We start from the raw sequence: 14,154 nt of genomic DNA, 5'->3' as shown, positions 1-14,154 counted from the left end.
GAGTGAGCATAGATCGATACCAAAAATAGCGATATTTGTTTGCGTTCTCGCCTTCCGATTGCATATGCGCAGAAAAGTCAGTTCGGTAAACTGGGTTTATAGAAAAGATATTAAAGTTACGTTAAGGTCATGCTATTTCTACATCAGACCCTTGTTTAATTACAATTTTAAAAACAAATATATTTTATTTTATTTTTCGGTTCAAAAGCTTCACAGCTTATGTTATTTGTTATTGTCTTGCCGACTCAAAATAAAATTTATTTTATTTTATGTAAAAAAAGCAATACAGCGATAATATGCAATGACGGCACATATTTATGATACCGGAAGACGAGATTTCGACCTATGCTCAGTCGAAATCACGAAGACGCTATACTAGATAGCAAAAGTAATACATGTGTATCTTGATATCGCATCGCTGTTTCGCAATTTCACATTGTGATTTTCCGATGTCGGGCCGTAATTGCCATCGCATCGTGTTTTTGTGTTCCATCCTTTGTAGAACAAAGATAGATAGTGCAAAATAACGATTCAAAGTTGTGATATTACGATGTGACATTGCGAGATCATGATTCTAGGTTGTGCGAATATAATGCAAGATCGCGATATTTATATAGTGTTCACCGTATTTGCGATCTTGGCAAAAAAGGCGAGAGAATACACGATGCGAAGAGACGAGATGAAGATGCGAGGTTTCGATATAACTTACCTGACCGCATTGTATACATACCGGCCAAGACATCCCAATATTTCGCTACATTTTATTGATACAGGTGCATACCCGCGCCAATCAAATTAGCATACATTACGATGTAGTCTGCGGAATAAAACGATAATGATTGTCGCAGTTTTGTCGATACACTTCCCCCAAACTGGAAGGTCGGACTCCTTTCTCAAATGAATAAAAGGCCAAAAATCTGATAAAAATATCATTACAAACCAATAATTACGAAACAACATCCCAGGTGTGATTCCCTCCATCTTGAATATAGTACCAACCCATCATGCACAGTGCTTAAGTACCCATGTCTCAACAGAATGATCGCGATATCGCATCGTAATCTCGCGTTCTCACATCGCGATCTCTTGTTATCGTATCGTGATATCACTCCTTTGCGGTACGTTGTGATATCGCTCCTTCGCAGTGTGTTATCGCATTCGCAACCTTTTAATCCAGAGACTTCCGACGCGAAACAACGAGTGTAATAACGGAGCACCGTACTAAGCTAAAACCGTACTATTTATTCGGGTAACTGTTTACATGCACACCGATCATCTGTCAAAGCTTAAAGAGTAAGTATCAACGTTTTGTCGACCAGTCCACTTGCCAAGTTTTCTCTGTTTTATATTTATGTGACATTCGTTGTACAATGGAACCTCAAGTTGCTGTGATAACCGGAGCAAATGCGTAAGATTGTGTTTCTTTCTTTTTGAATTTTAAATGATCCAGGGACCTATTAAATTTAACTGGAAACCTGCATATCGATACACTTTTATTTTATTGTTTGATGTAGACACTGTGCCTTAGTCTGTGGCATGATGGCATGTTTATTTTATGGCAAGTAGGTATTTCAGTGATTTAAGATCTTTTACTTGCTAGGTATTTTCATCCATAAACAGTGAAAATGGGCAATTGAGTCAACAGTTAATCTACAGTTGAAGCACTGAAGTCGACACAGTTGATGACTTGTCTATTATACTAAGCTCTCAACTGAACTTATTTGTACAATAATTGGCAATTCAATAAAAGTTGTTTAAATTAAAATTTTAATTGCAATTTTCAATATAAAAATGGAATTATCATTTTGTATTAACTTGCAGATTTCAAGTTTAATGTTTGGCAGTGAACTTGGGCAATTGATTTCAGGTTTGAAAAAGACAATTATTATTATTATTATTATTGGCAACATTATGATCTTTTAATGCAAAAAAATATAATTTTAAAGGTATTTAAGGGTCATTCTCATTTTCTTTGAGCTTGAATTACATAGATCTATATCTCCATGGAAAACTTCGTTTTAAACAATTGATCTAAATAGTCAGAGTTAAACTACTGGTCATGTACGTAATTCCGGCCACTTTTGGGACTATTTAAGAAAAATCTTTAGTGTTAGGCAACTGGTTGAAACTAAACTTCACATATATAATCCTGGGTTCAAAACTAACCTAGCATGAAAATTTAAATAGAATTAGATCAGTGAATGTTACTTAATGAACAGAAAATGATGACATGTAAACTATCCATTTTCGTAGGTTAAATGTACCTAAAAAATCGGCCACTTTTCAGTTTGATCTGCAGATAAAATTACAAAGCAATATCTTTTGACAAATGTCCTCAATTTCAGAGTATTAATCAATGTTTATACTATTAATATTTTTGACTTGAAATTTAAAATAAATGCGAAATTATTATACCATTTACTCCCCCTACCTATTTTAATAAATATAAACAATGGGGAAACTGCTATTTCATTTAAAAATATTTGTTTTTGATGTGGTTAATAAATTTTTTCAAACATAGCTAAAAAAGTAAACACATTTTGTTTGAAAAGTTGACTTCAGTGTTGATTATTAGTAAACGCTTATATATAATATTTCAACATGTAATCTAGCAATATTCTTATAAAGGGAGGTAATTCATATATTAAAAATTTATATTTAGCTTCTAATTTGTATGTTTTGAATATAAGTTTTTGTACAATAAATTGGTAAAACTTGGATTAAAGTTTATTAGATAAAATAAAAATAATTTTATCAAATATATTTGTTTCTTATATGAGTATAATTGTTGCAACATATGATGTCAGCACTTTCCCCATGAGCCAAATATTTCCTGCTATATTTGTGACATTTTAACACAAAAGTTTACGGTGATATGGTTCTTACATTTGCAAAATATTGCGAGTGGGGATGGTTTTCATGTTGATTTTTCTAAATAAAAACAAAATATGTGCGTAAAGATCATGAAAATGATTTTACACAGGTGGCCGATTTTTTACGTACAGGCCGGAATTACGTACATGACCAGTATAGCTATTTATTACAAAACTAAAGCAGAGTTTGAACCCTAGCAGTTTATTGCCAAACTGCATGCCAGTTTATTACCTTTTTACCAATCTACATGTATTGCACTTGGAGTAAACATACCATGCTCAAATCTCCCACTATTTCATTACCACTGCATTGATTGGTTAGCAAATATGGTCTCATGCGGTTGGATAAACTTTACATCTCGTACCACTATTGCACTGTGCCATTGTCAGATAATGAATAACGATAAACTGTTGAGTTTGTAGATAAAGTAGGTGTACATTTATTTGTTCTAAATCAGTATAATTTCACACCTTTGATTATTTATACTATAAACAGTGTTATTTTTTAATATTCTATGACGGAGGCTGATTTTACCAACAAGTAGCCTTTTTCACAATTCTGAGATAAACAATCACATTTGGAACAATTACATTAGCATGTAATGCAATTTAATGATCACTCCTATGATACAAGTTTTAAAAGAACATGTACTCATTTTCTCAAAATGACCTGGCTTTAGGCTCTTCAAAAATTTTGGTCAAAAACCACAGACATACATGCAATATAAATTATGTCTTTGTACCATGCAAGTAATAAAGAAACAACTTCTTACATTAAGTGGGAGACCTTTAACATATTTTATTTTACCTTCTTTTAAGATTTCTTATGGAAACGTTAATAATCATTGTTTCTTCTACAAAGGGAATACTTCAATGTTTCTTGGAAATGTATCAACTTAACATTTAATCACTTAGAGATGTATTTTCAGGCATTTGTAGTGCCTTAGAAAGTTAAATTTAATATAAGACCTTTTTTTCACTAGATTCGAGTTTTTAAGGCTTCATCTTCAAACCTTAGATACTTATGAGCAGCAAACAGCATAAAACTTGAACAGACTGCGTTACTCGCAGGCTGTTCTGGTTTTATGCTGTTTGCACATAGCCATTTCCACTTTGGCTCTGAGTGGGAAAGGGTTAAACAAGTTTAAACACTTTAAAAGGGACGTTTACCAAGATTAGGGCTCTTTTTTTTCTCTAAAATTGTAATTCTAAAAAATAATGTTTAGTATCTGTCAAAACTGTTATGCTGTTCTGATTGCAGTACATAACAAATACAACAGTTAAATATACTCAGCCTTCATAATTATATGATGGTTTTCATATCTAGTGATGATTTATTAAAATTAAATATTTACTATATTATAAGTCAAACATTTACTTGTCTTAAATGTCCAATAGCAAGTTAACACGACTTTAATGACAACATTTATTTTTACAATCTTAAGCCAACGCATGGATTTGAACCAGGTATGTTATTTAAATTTATAAATTATCTTTTAATTGTATCATAATCATATGTTTTTTACTTCATTGAAATTCATAGCAATCAAGTTACGCTTATACCCACATTTTAAGCTGATAATTTGTTTTAGAAACAAACTTCAAGTCTTCGTGTCATGCAAACAAATCTGCACAAAAGGTGTGGTTTTATGTCTATTGCAGATGAATAAGTTTTTGTCTGTACAAAAGAAAAATATTGTGCACTTGTGTAACACCTTAATTTCTTTGATGTTCTTGTAGTACCTCTTCTTATCCTATCTTCTAGTTTTTATCAATGTTTTATCTGTTCAAAAATATATTTATATAAACTTTCTTTAATGTGCTATGATCCAAGATCCCAAGTTTGTCCATCAGTCTTGTATGAATGTATTGCTATATTGTAGTAACGTATTTACTTTGAAAATCAGGCATAAGCTTTTGAGTTTGACCTCATAATATACCTTTAAGGTATGCCAAATATGGAACTTTGACTCACTTGATAAGTGTGCAAAAATGTCATGCAGCTTTATTTTCTCATAAGAGGAATTCTTTTAACTGGTTTACAGTTGTATAGACTTTTGTTTAGGAAGTCAATGTGAGAACTTACAGCTTACAGATGTGTCAATTATTCATTTAACTTATGAACCATCAAGAAAAATTGAAGGGAAAACAGATCTATATAAGCAAATTAATATTACATATGAAAAGTTAAATATTCAATGTTGATTTAATTTTCATAAATTTATCCCAATATAATATTGTGTTATGTGAAAAGAATTGTTATGAATAATATATGCAATTATGAATAAAAGTATTCAGACTATAGGTCTATACTATAGGTCTATACTATAGGTCTATATTGGCACACCTAATAAGTAGCATCCCTCAGTCAAAAGCACAAGCTTAAGTACATGTACTATGGAAGTTTGAAAAAATGGACTGATGCACCCCAGGGCCATATTTTAGGGGTGTAGGGCTGTCTCTAGCAGACAGGCTGCTGACAGAGTATCGCAACCTGCATATTTGCCTGGCGTGTCGGAACGAAGGTCGTGCCGAGAATGCACAACACAAACTACTGCGTCGTCATCCAGGGGCATCCGTGTCTGTCATCATTGTAGATGTCAGTAGTGTCAAGTCAGTTCTGGAAGCAGCAGAAAGGATTAAAGAAAAGTATGCACATAGATCTGAGAAGTTAGATAATAAATTCATTACACTCATTTAAATTGCCAGATTGTCTGGACTTTAAATTTGTCATTAATCATGCAATTTTAGATAAACTTGCCACAAAAGACAACCTTGAGTAAAGGGCATGTCACATGTAACACCCTTCTCCCTACCTAAAAAGTTGAGATAACACATACAGAGGTCAAAGATCAAATTCGGCCATAAAGCAGCTTGTCCAGAGGGAAACCATTCTACAAAAACTTAACTCAAATGTTCATCATGAGAAGACAATGTGTGACACGTTACATTAACTCTTTCAGTGCTGGAACCGAATTTTGAAAGCCTTTGCAAACTGTTTGGATCCAGATGAGCGTCTCATCAGGATCCAAACTGTTTGATATTCTGAAAGTATTCTTTGAAAAAAATCTAATATTAGAAATTCAGCAGATGACATTTTAGCAGACGACAAATTTCCCAGCATGCAAATGGTTAGTCTCCCTACCTCAAAGGTCACATTTAATGGTCAAAGATTAAATTTGACCATGAAACAAAATGAGTCCTCAGCAAATTTGGCTGATTGGATTTTTGAGCTTTCAAGAGATCATTACATGTATTGGGTTTTAAGGTGTTTTTTAAATGTAATTTTTCTCTTAATTGTATTTGTTTGTCCTTGTGATAAATAAATTAATTATTATAAAGCTGCATAATGTGTTACAGGTTCTAGACGATTGACTTTCTGTACCTGAATGCAGGGATCATGAAGGTGTCTAATGTGTTACAGGTTCCAGAAGATTGACTTTCTGTACCTGAATGCAGGGATTATGAAGGTTTCCAGCATCAACTGGAGCAAAGTTCTGCAGATATTTTCAAAGTAAGTTCTGAAAATATTTTCAAAGTATGTGTTTGCTCACAGATTTAGCCCTTAATGTTTATTTAACTTTGTACTAGCAATTCTTAGACAGTAATTGTCTGGTTAGTGCCGGGTCAATTTCCTCTTGTGTCACATGCAAGTTTTGTTGGTGGTTACCATAATTAATAGGTGGGGTTCCTCTGGATACTCTTATTTACTCCCACAGCTGCTGCACAATTCCAAACCAAATTGAATATCTTGTTGTTAAAACTAAAAAGCTAGACATTTCAGCTATAACCTGAATTCAACCCATTTTTGTGAATCTGATATGTAAATGAGGTAGAAGTGCTGAGTCACACTCCGGTGTCACATAATGCTTCCTCAGACACAGAAGAATCTCATTAACTTTGAACACAAATTCGGTATGGAAGAGATTGATATACCAGTTTTTAAGGATGGAGCTAACATCTTGAATTATTCTATGGTGACTGTGCAATGTGATGCTAAATACTTTGTTGTATGTTCTTGACTTTGTACTTTTCCATGTCACTATTATTTATTAGGCTTTAACATTGTATAATGTTTATGCAATAAAATGTTGGACTTGGACTTGGCCTGTTTTCTATGGTGACTGTTTTTAGGGGTGGTGAATACTTGATATTCTATTTCTATAGACAATGTGTTTTTAGGATTGTTCTTAAATCCTCAGTCATTTTATATTGACTGTTTTTATGATGTTGTAAAGGCTTTATGTTTCTATGGTAATTGTTTGCATTGATGTTGTTTAGGCTTTATGTTTCTATGGTGACTGTTTGCATTGATGTTGTTAAGGCTTTATGTTTCTATGGTGATTGTTGTCAGGGATGGTGCTAAGATCCTCAGTACTGGGTGGGGAGTTCTTAACCACATTGATGGTGTGACAGACGAGGGACTTCAGGAGGTTTTTGCTACAAACCTCTTCGGGCATTTTGTTCTGGTAGGAATATCAAGGAGTATATCATTTTGTTTCAATGATTTTGTTTATGTTTTATATTCCATTACATTTTATGACAAACATAAATTATTTATCATCTAACCATTTAGAATAAAATTAAACACATTTGTTTAGGTGTCATGACAAGCAGGGTATTTTATCGACAGAAAAAGAACGGGGCAAAAAACAACGCACAACTAACAACATACAACACCAAGTACCATATATATTTACAAATCCAAACGAGAAGAAACATTTGTTTGTGTTTCATCCGAATCTCTCACGCAGCGATCCTAAGCGCCAACAGTCTTCCACTGCCCATGCTTTTTTAACACTATCAGATACACCGCTATTTGCAACAGCAGTTGCTTCCCCTGACCGAAATGAATGCAACCCGTGAACATTAGGTTTAAGTCAAATTTCACGAAAGATGTGGTGCAAAATATCTAATTATCCCCACGCTTATTGAAAAAAAGGTGGGGATATTGTGGTTATCTCCGCCGTCCGTCCGTCCGTCCGTCCGTCTGTCTTTTCTGTCCGTCCTGGCCACTATCTCCTCCTACACTAAAAGCACTAGAACCTTGAAACTTACACACATGGTAGCTATGAGCATATGTGCGACCCTGCACTATTTGGAATTTTGATCTGACCCCTGGGTCAAAAGTTATAGCGGTTGGGGTGGGGCCGCGTCAGAAATTATCACTCATTTTTTTAGGTTATTTTACATTTACTTCTTTATTTCTACACCGATTCACTTAAAATTGATACTGAACCTCTCTTATGACAATAGGGTCAATCTCAACTATGCATGGCCCCATTACCAACCCTGGGGTGCCCCGCCCACATAGGCCACACCCACCCAAAATTGCCTTTCACTATAACTTCTTCATTTCTACACCAATTCACTTCTAATTGATACTGAACTTCTCTTATGACAATACGGTCAATCTCAACTATGCATGGCCCCATTACCAACCCTGGGGCGCCCCGCCCACATAGGCCACACCCACCCAAAATTGCCTTTTACTATAATTTCTTCATTTCTACACCGATTTTCTTCTAATTGATACTGAACTTCTCTTATGACAATACGGTCAATCTCAACTATGCATGGCCCAATTACCAACCCTGGGGCGCCCCGCCCACATAGGCCACACCCACCCAAAATTGCCTTTTACTATAACTTCTTCATTTCTACACCAATTCACTTCTAATTGATACTGAACTTATCTTTTGACAATATGGTCAACCTCAACTATGCATGGCCCCATTACCAACCCTGGGGCGCCCCTGTGTCAAACATGTCGCGTGGGGATACGCGTCGGCCTCTGCCGCGCCATTTCTAGTTGTCTACTGTAACTCATCTGCTTTGAGCCAACTAAAATGTATTTATTCATTTTCTTACAATTTGTTATGTTTCTAAACAAAACATATATTGCAATATCTAGAATAGTTTTCTACCAAGATACATTTTTTCAAGTAGAAGACAGGGCATAAAACTGCATTTGTTTTACAAAATGTCAAAACCTGTTCGCCCTTGCACAATTGAACCATTTTACTATTGAAAATAATAATTATAGCACAATCCTCAAAAAATCTTGTATCGCATCCTTTCAATTCAAAGTCCCCAAACCGCCAAACCCCCCAAAAAACGCACCAAACACACCGTTACAAATCTCAAATCAAAGAATCAAAGCCTCTACACATCCGCTTTAGTCACTAAGCACCTCCGAACCAGCGGCCCAGAATTGGCCCTTTTCAATCCATCATCAGAAAACACAACCAGACCAGAATTACAACGACCACACGATCCCACAACCCCATGAGCCCACGAAATGCCACACACAATCGTGTCTACCCCAGAGGCAGACAGACACGAAACACACACACCAACATTTTAAATTGACTTTCTGTAACAAAACCGTTTCCCTTGCTTTCTTTTTTGCAAGTATTTTCCAATTTGAAATAAATATTACCCTTGCTATCTTTTTTGCAAGTATTATACTTTTAAAACTATTATTTTTAACCCTTGCTTTCTTTTTTGCAAGTACTGTTTTTGCTTTCTTTTTTGCAAATATTCCATTCCTCGTGTACTGTACACGACTTCGTAAGCACCAGGTGCAAATGGACATACACCAACATGGTTTCTATACATACTTAATGGCTATACAAAAACAACATCCATTGAATCATTTCTACACATATAAACACGTGAAAAATCCAAACTATACCATAAGTATAGCAAAACAGTCAAACCATTCATATCACCGATTCACATATAAACGACATATAGTATAGTTAAATTCGAATAGCAAGAAAATTTCTTGAAAAAGGTCTTGAACTGAAACAGAGTGGTTATCACTCATACAAATAGTTTGCCCTTTGTCAAACACAATAATATCCTTCTCAAAGTGCATTTGTACATTACCAGCCTCAAATAAGAATTGCCAAAATGCTGCAGTAAGCCATCTGTGTACCACCAATACGCCATATGCGTTGCATTCTATAAAGTGCAAAATTGTTTTTCCTGCGCGATAAATAGGGGCATCAACCAATTCAAATCGGCACCCCAAAACTGTGTAAAGCAATCTGCTTCCGTTTCAAAATCAAAGAATTTTGAATTATATCTTTAAGTATTTATATTTTTAAAAGTAGCCAAGCGATCAATCAAAATCGGACCCGAGCTACCATTTAAATACTCAAAGAAATCTCGTGAGATTTACCATTCATCTGTATTGCTCATTTTACTTATACTGTCGGCAATGGAGTTTAATTCTCTTGGAACCCATTGTATTTCTAGTCCTATATTCATCTTCAAATACATACTAAAAATGCTTAGTGCTAGATCATGTTACTCAAGTTTAAAACTTCCTACCTTTACCAACTCTACACGTGATTCAGAGTCAGAGAACCTCTTAACAGCCCCCCCCCCCCCTTAAAAAATTCCCATATGGACGTAAAACTAGAACTACTCCATTAATTATTCTATAAGTAGAACTTGTATTGCAATCTTCATTTGACCATATATCGTGAAAAATGAAACCTGACATATCAACAATATAAGGCCCACCAGCAAACCCACTTGCATCATTGTAAACTTTTAAAACTTCGACACATGTAGTTTTACTAAAATGTCTTGATTGTATGCCATCTATGCGACCTAACCAAAATATAAATTCGGAAATAAATAAGCCTATCTGGTTCAAGGGCTATAACTCTATGCAATGACGGTCTAGAAACGATTTCAGAAAAAAGATATCTAGTCATTTACCTTGCCAGACTACCTATATCAGGCATCATTGAAACAATTTTCCCCGTACATCTAGCTTAATCCCTTGCCAAAACCATTGGCATGGAAGAAAATACCTTTAAAAGAGTATTTTTAAAATCAGTTATTCTTCTATCGGGAATTTCAAAAGAAAACATTTGGCTATCCCAGATTAATCCTACCCATTCTAGCCTCTGAACTGGTACTTATATTGACTTGTCCTCATGGATCACAAATCCAGCTTCCGGCTTCATTCACGGCTACACTTGATTGACTAACAACATGAGGGATGTCTTTAAATTCTTCAATACAGCCATTATTTTAAATATCCTGCACCGACTCGTTAACATCTGCTAATCTATCTGCTTTAAAGCTGATTGGTTATTTCCAGATACACATTTTTCAGGTAATTGTAAGAATGGTAATGTTTAAGCGCAGACAATACAGTCAATTATATCAGGATTGGCACCAATGATTTTCCGAAAAAAAAAGACATGCCTCTCTTTAAAGTACATTTTACAAGAGAAAAAAGTGAGAAATGATACTTTTCTTCACAATGTGCGTATTATTATATGTAAACCAAACACGTCAATCAATTCTCCTCTATCCCCGAGGGCCTACCTTCTTTACCGCTACCACGTGGTCGCAATGTGTGTCCATTTACTGTGTGCCAGCCCTGTCCCCGCCGGCGAAGCGATCTCTCCTCTCATCCTGACTGTCCATATTAATAAATTGCCAACTCCAATACGACACAAAAATAAATCAAATTTCACAATTAAATGTGGTTGAGAAAATAAATAAAACGATTTAAATCAAGTCTTCGCTCTACCCTGCTTGCCTGTCGAATGACTAAACCTACAAATCTGTGCACGAGGAAATCTTGATTTCCGCACCATTGGACATATATCACTTCAAAAACCTGTATAACCAGTTTATTCATTCACACAACGATAATAAATACATTTAAATGATGATAAATATGATACAAAAATAAATTATACATATATTACAATTGGTAATTTTGTTGATGAAAATAAAGATGCAGATGCTGTTTGTGATATAAATGAAGATGTTTACCTTTTTAGCTCATCTATTTTTTGAAAAAAAAAATGAGCTATTGTCATCACCTTGGCGCTGGCGTCGGCGTTGGCATCGGCGTCCGGTTAAGTTTTGCGTTTAGGTCCACTATTCTCAGATAGTATCAATGCTATTGCATTCAAACTTGGTACACTTACTTACTATCATTAGGGGACTAGGCAGGCAAAGTTAGATAACTCTGGCATGCATTTTGACAGAATTATGTGCCCTTTTTATACTTAGAAAATTGAAAATTTTGGTTAAGTTTTGTGTTTAGGTCCATTTTATTCCTTAAGTATCAAAGTTATTGCTTTCATACTTGCAACACTTACTAACTATCATATGGGGACTGTGCAGGCAAAGTTATGTAACTCTGACTGGCATTTTGACAGAATTATGTGCCCTTTTTATACTTAGAAAATTGAAAATTTGGTTAAGTTTTGTGTTTAGGTCCACTTTATTCCTACAGTATCAAAGCTATTGCTTTCATACTTGCAACACTTATTAACTATCATAAGGTGACTGTGCAGGCAAAGTTGTGTAACTCTGACTGGCATTTGGACGGAATTATGGGCCCTTTATACTTAGAAAATTGAAAATTTGGTTAAGTTTTGTGTTTTGGTCCACTTTACCCCTAAAGTATCATAGATATATCGCTTTCATACTTGGAACACTCGCAAACTATCATAAGGGTACAGTAAAAGGACAAGTTGCATAACTCTGGTTGTCATTTTTACGGAATTATGGCCCTTTTTTGACTTAGTAACTTTGAATATATGGTTAAATTTTGTGTTTCGATCCACTTTACTTCTAAAGTATCAAGGCAATTGCTTTCAAACTTCAAATACTTTCATGCTATCATGAGGTTACTGTACCTGGCAAGTTGAATTTTACCTTGACCTTTGAATGACCTTGACTCTGAAGGTCAAATTATTAAATTTTGCTTAAATTGCCATAACTTCTTTATTTATGATTAGATTTGATTGATACTTTGACAAAACTACTCTTACCTGACATACCACAATAGACTCCACCCAAACCATCCCCCGTGCCCTCCACCCCCTCCCCCACCCCCCCACCCCACCCCCACCCCGAATCCCCCCCCCCCTATTTTTTTTTATTTTTTTTTAAGATCATCTCACAAATGAACACCACACCCTCACACTATACCCCCCCCCCCCCAAATTTTCTTTTTTTGAAACGGTTAAAAAACACAAATATTTATTTTTATTATTTTATTTTTGAAATACCGTCCAACCATCGCACCCGAGAATCCCCTCCCCCCACCCCCGATTTTTTTTTTTTGCATTTTTTTTTTCGCATTTTTGGAAGATAATGTAATAAATGTCCACACCCCCACACTATACACCCCTCTTCACTCCACCCCTCCCTCCTTTGTGATTGAAATTGAGAGTCCCTTCACCTTTAAAAAGAAAATAGATGAGCGGTCTGCACCCGCAAGGCGGTGCTCTTGTTTAACAATGTTTTTATATAATAATAAGGTAGTAAATATTATCAATCTGTATGGTTGTGACAGTTATGCAAATGATGATAGTAGTGGAATTGATGGCAATAAAATGCTGATGAATATGATGATGCAAAATTAATGATATTTACAAATATATTGCAGAACTTGTCTAATTGATCAGTAGAAAATGTAAAAAATAAACTTCATAGAAGAAAACCCAAAGCAACTAACACTATATATATTGTCAATGCAAAATTAATTGTCCATTATTTGATGAGAATTAAAAAAAAAAAGGTCAAGTGAGTTCTTAATCTGTGTTTAGTTAGACTAACAATTTTAATTCAAAACTCCAGCATGCACAAAATCAGCTCTCAGATATCTGAACCATTAATATGTGTGTTGCAATTACAGTCTTGTGTGGATCTTTTATACAAAATGGCTTGGAATGCAATTGTACCATACTTTGCACAGACATTGTACTGGTTTTAAGCATATCCTACTTCAAATTTAGGTCAAGTGGGATCAACAACTAGGTCACATGGTCCAAAAGAAAATCTTGATATTGTTATTTTGTTACCAGTCATAGCTCTAGATAACAAATGGTCTGAGGAAGATCTTGATGAAACTTGGTCAGAATGTTTGTCTTGACAATATTTAGACCAAGTTTGAATTTGGGTCAGGTAGGGTCAAGAACTAGGTCACTTGATCAAATCTTAGAAAAAGTTGTTACAAATCTAGCAGCCACACTTATGATTCAATCTTGCTGAAACTGTGTTGGAAACTTAATCTTAACAAATTTTAGGCCAAGTTTAAATCTGGTTTCATTGAGATTACAAAAATTGATCACCAGTTCAAATCTTTAAAAAAAACATCATGTAACTCTAGAACTCATATTTTTGACTCCATCTTGATGAATCTTAGTCAGAATGTGTATCTTGAATATATCAAGGACTACATCAAATCTAGGTCAATTGAGGTCAAAACTGAGGTTGCTAATTATTT

The 14,154-nt window shown here is 34.8% G+C and overlaps 1 protein-coding gene across 8 annotated transcripts in view; it reads left to right on the top strand.

Annotated features, from left to right (window-relative positions):
• Positions 1-1,163: 1,163 nt before the first annotated feature.
• LOC127855231 (3-keto-steroid reductase/17-beta-hydroxysteroid dehydrogenase 7-like) overlaps positions 1,164-14,154 on the top strand; it is a 34,218-nt gene continuing 21,227 nt past the window's right edge. For 6 of the 8 annotated variants that reach the window (XR_008037412.1, XR_008037410.1, XR_008037411.1 and 3 more), the window contains exons 1-4: positions 1,261-1,408; positions 5,319-5,522; positions 6,298-6,387; positions 7,228-7,342. Coding sequence is in view for 4 of the 8 variants with exons in the window: in XM_052390657.1 (XP_052246617.1) it covers positions 1,371-1,408; positions 5,319-5,522; positions 6,298-6,387; positions 7,228-7,342 (447 nt within the window). In the remaining 4 variants the exon portion in view is untranslated. Of the gene's footprint in view, positions 1,409-5,318; positions 5,523-6,297; positions 6,388-7,227; positions 7,343-14,154 lie in introns of all 8 variants that reach the window. The other 2 variants (XM_052390658.1, XM_052390659.1) reach the window with 2 other exon arrangements.

Source organism: Dreissena polymorpha, chromosome 13, assembly GCF_020536995.1.
Source record: "Dreissena polymorpha isolate Duluth1 chromosome 13, UMN_Dpol_1.0, whole genome shotgun sequence".
NCBI lineage: Eukaryota > Metazoa > Mollusca > Bivalvia > Myida > Dreissenidae > Dreissena > Dreissena polymorpha.
This window is presented reverse-complemented; position numbering and strand designations above follow the sequence as displayed.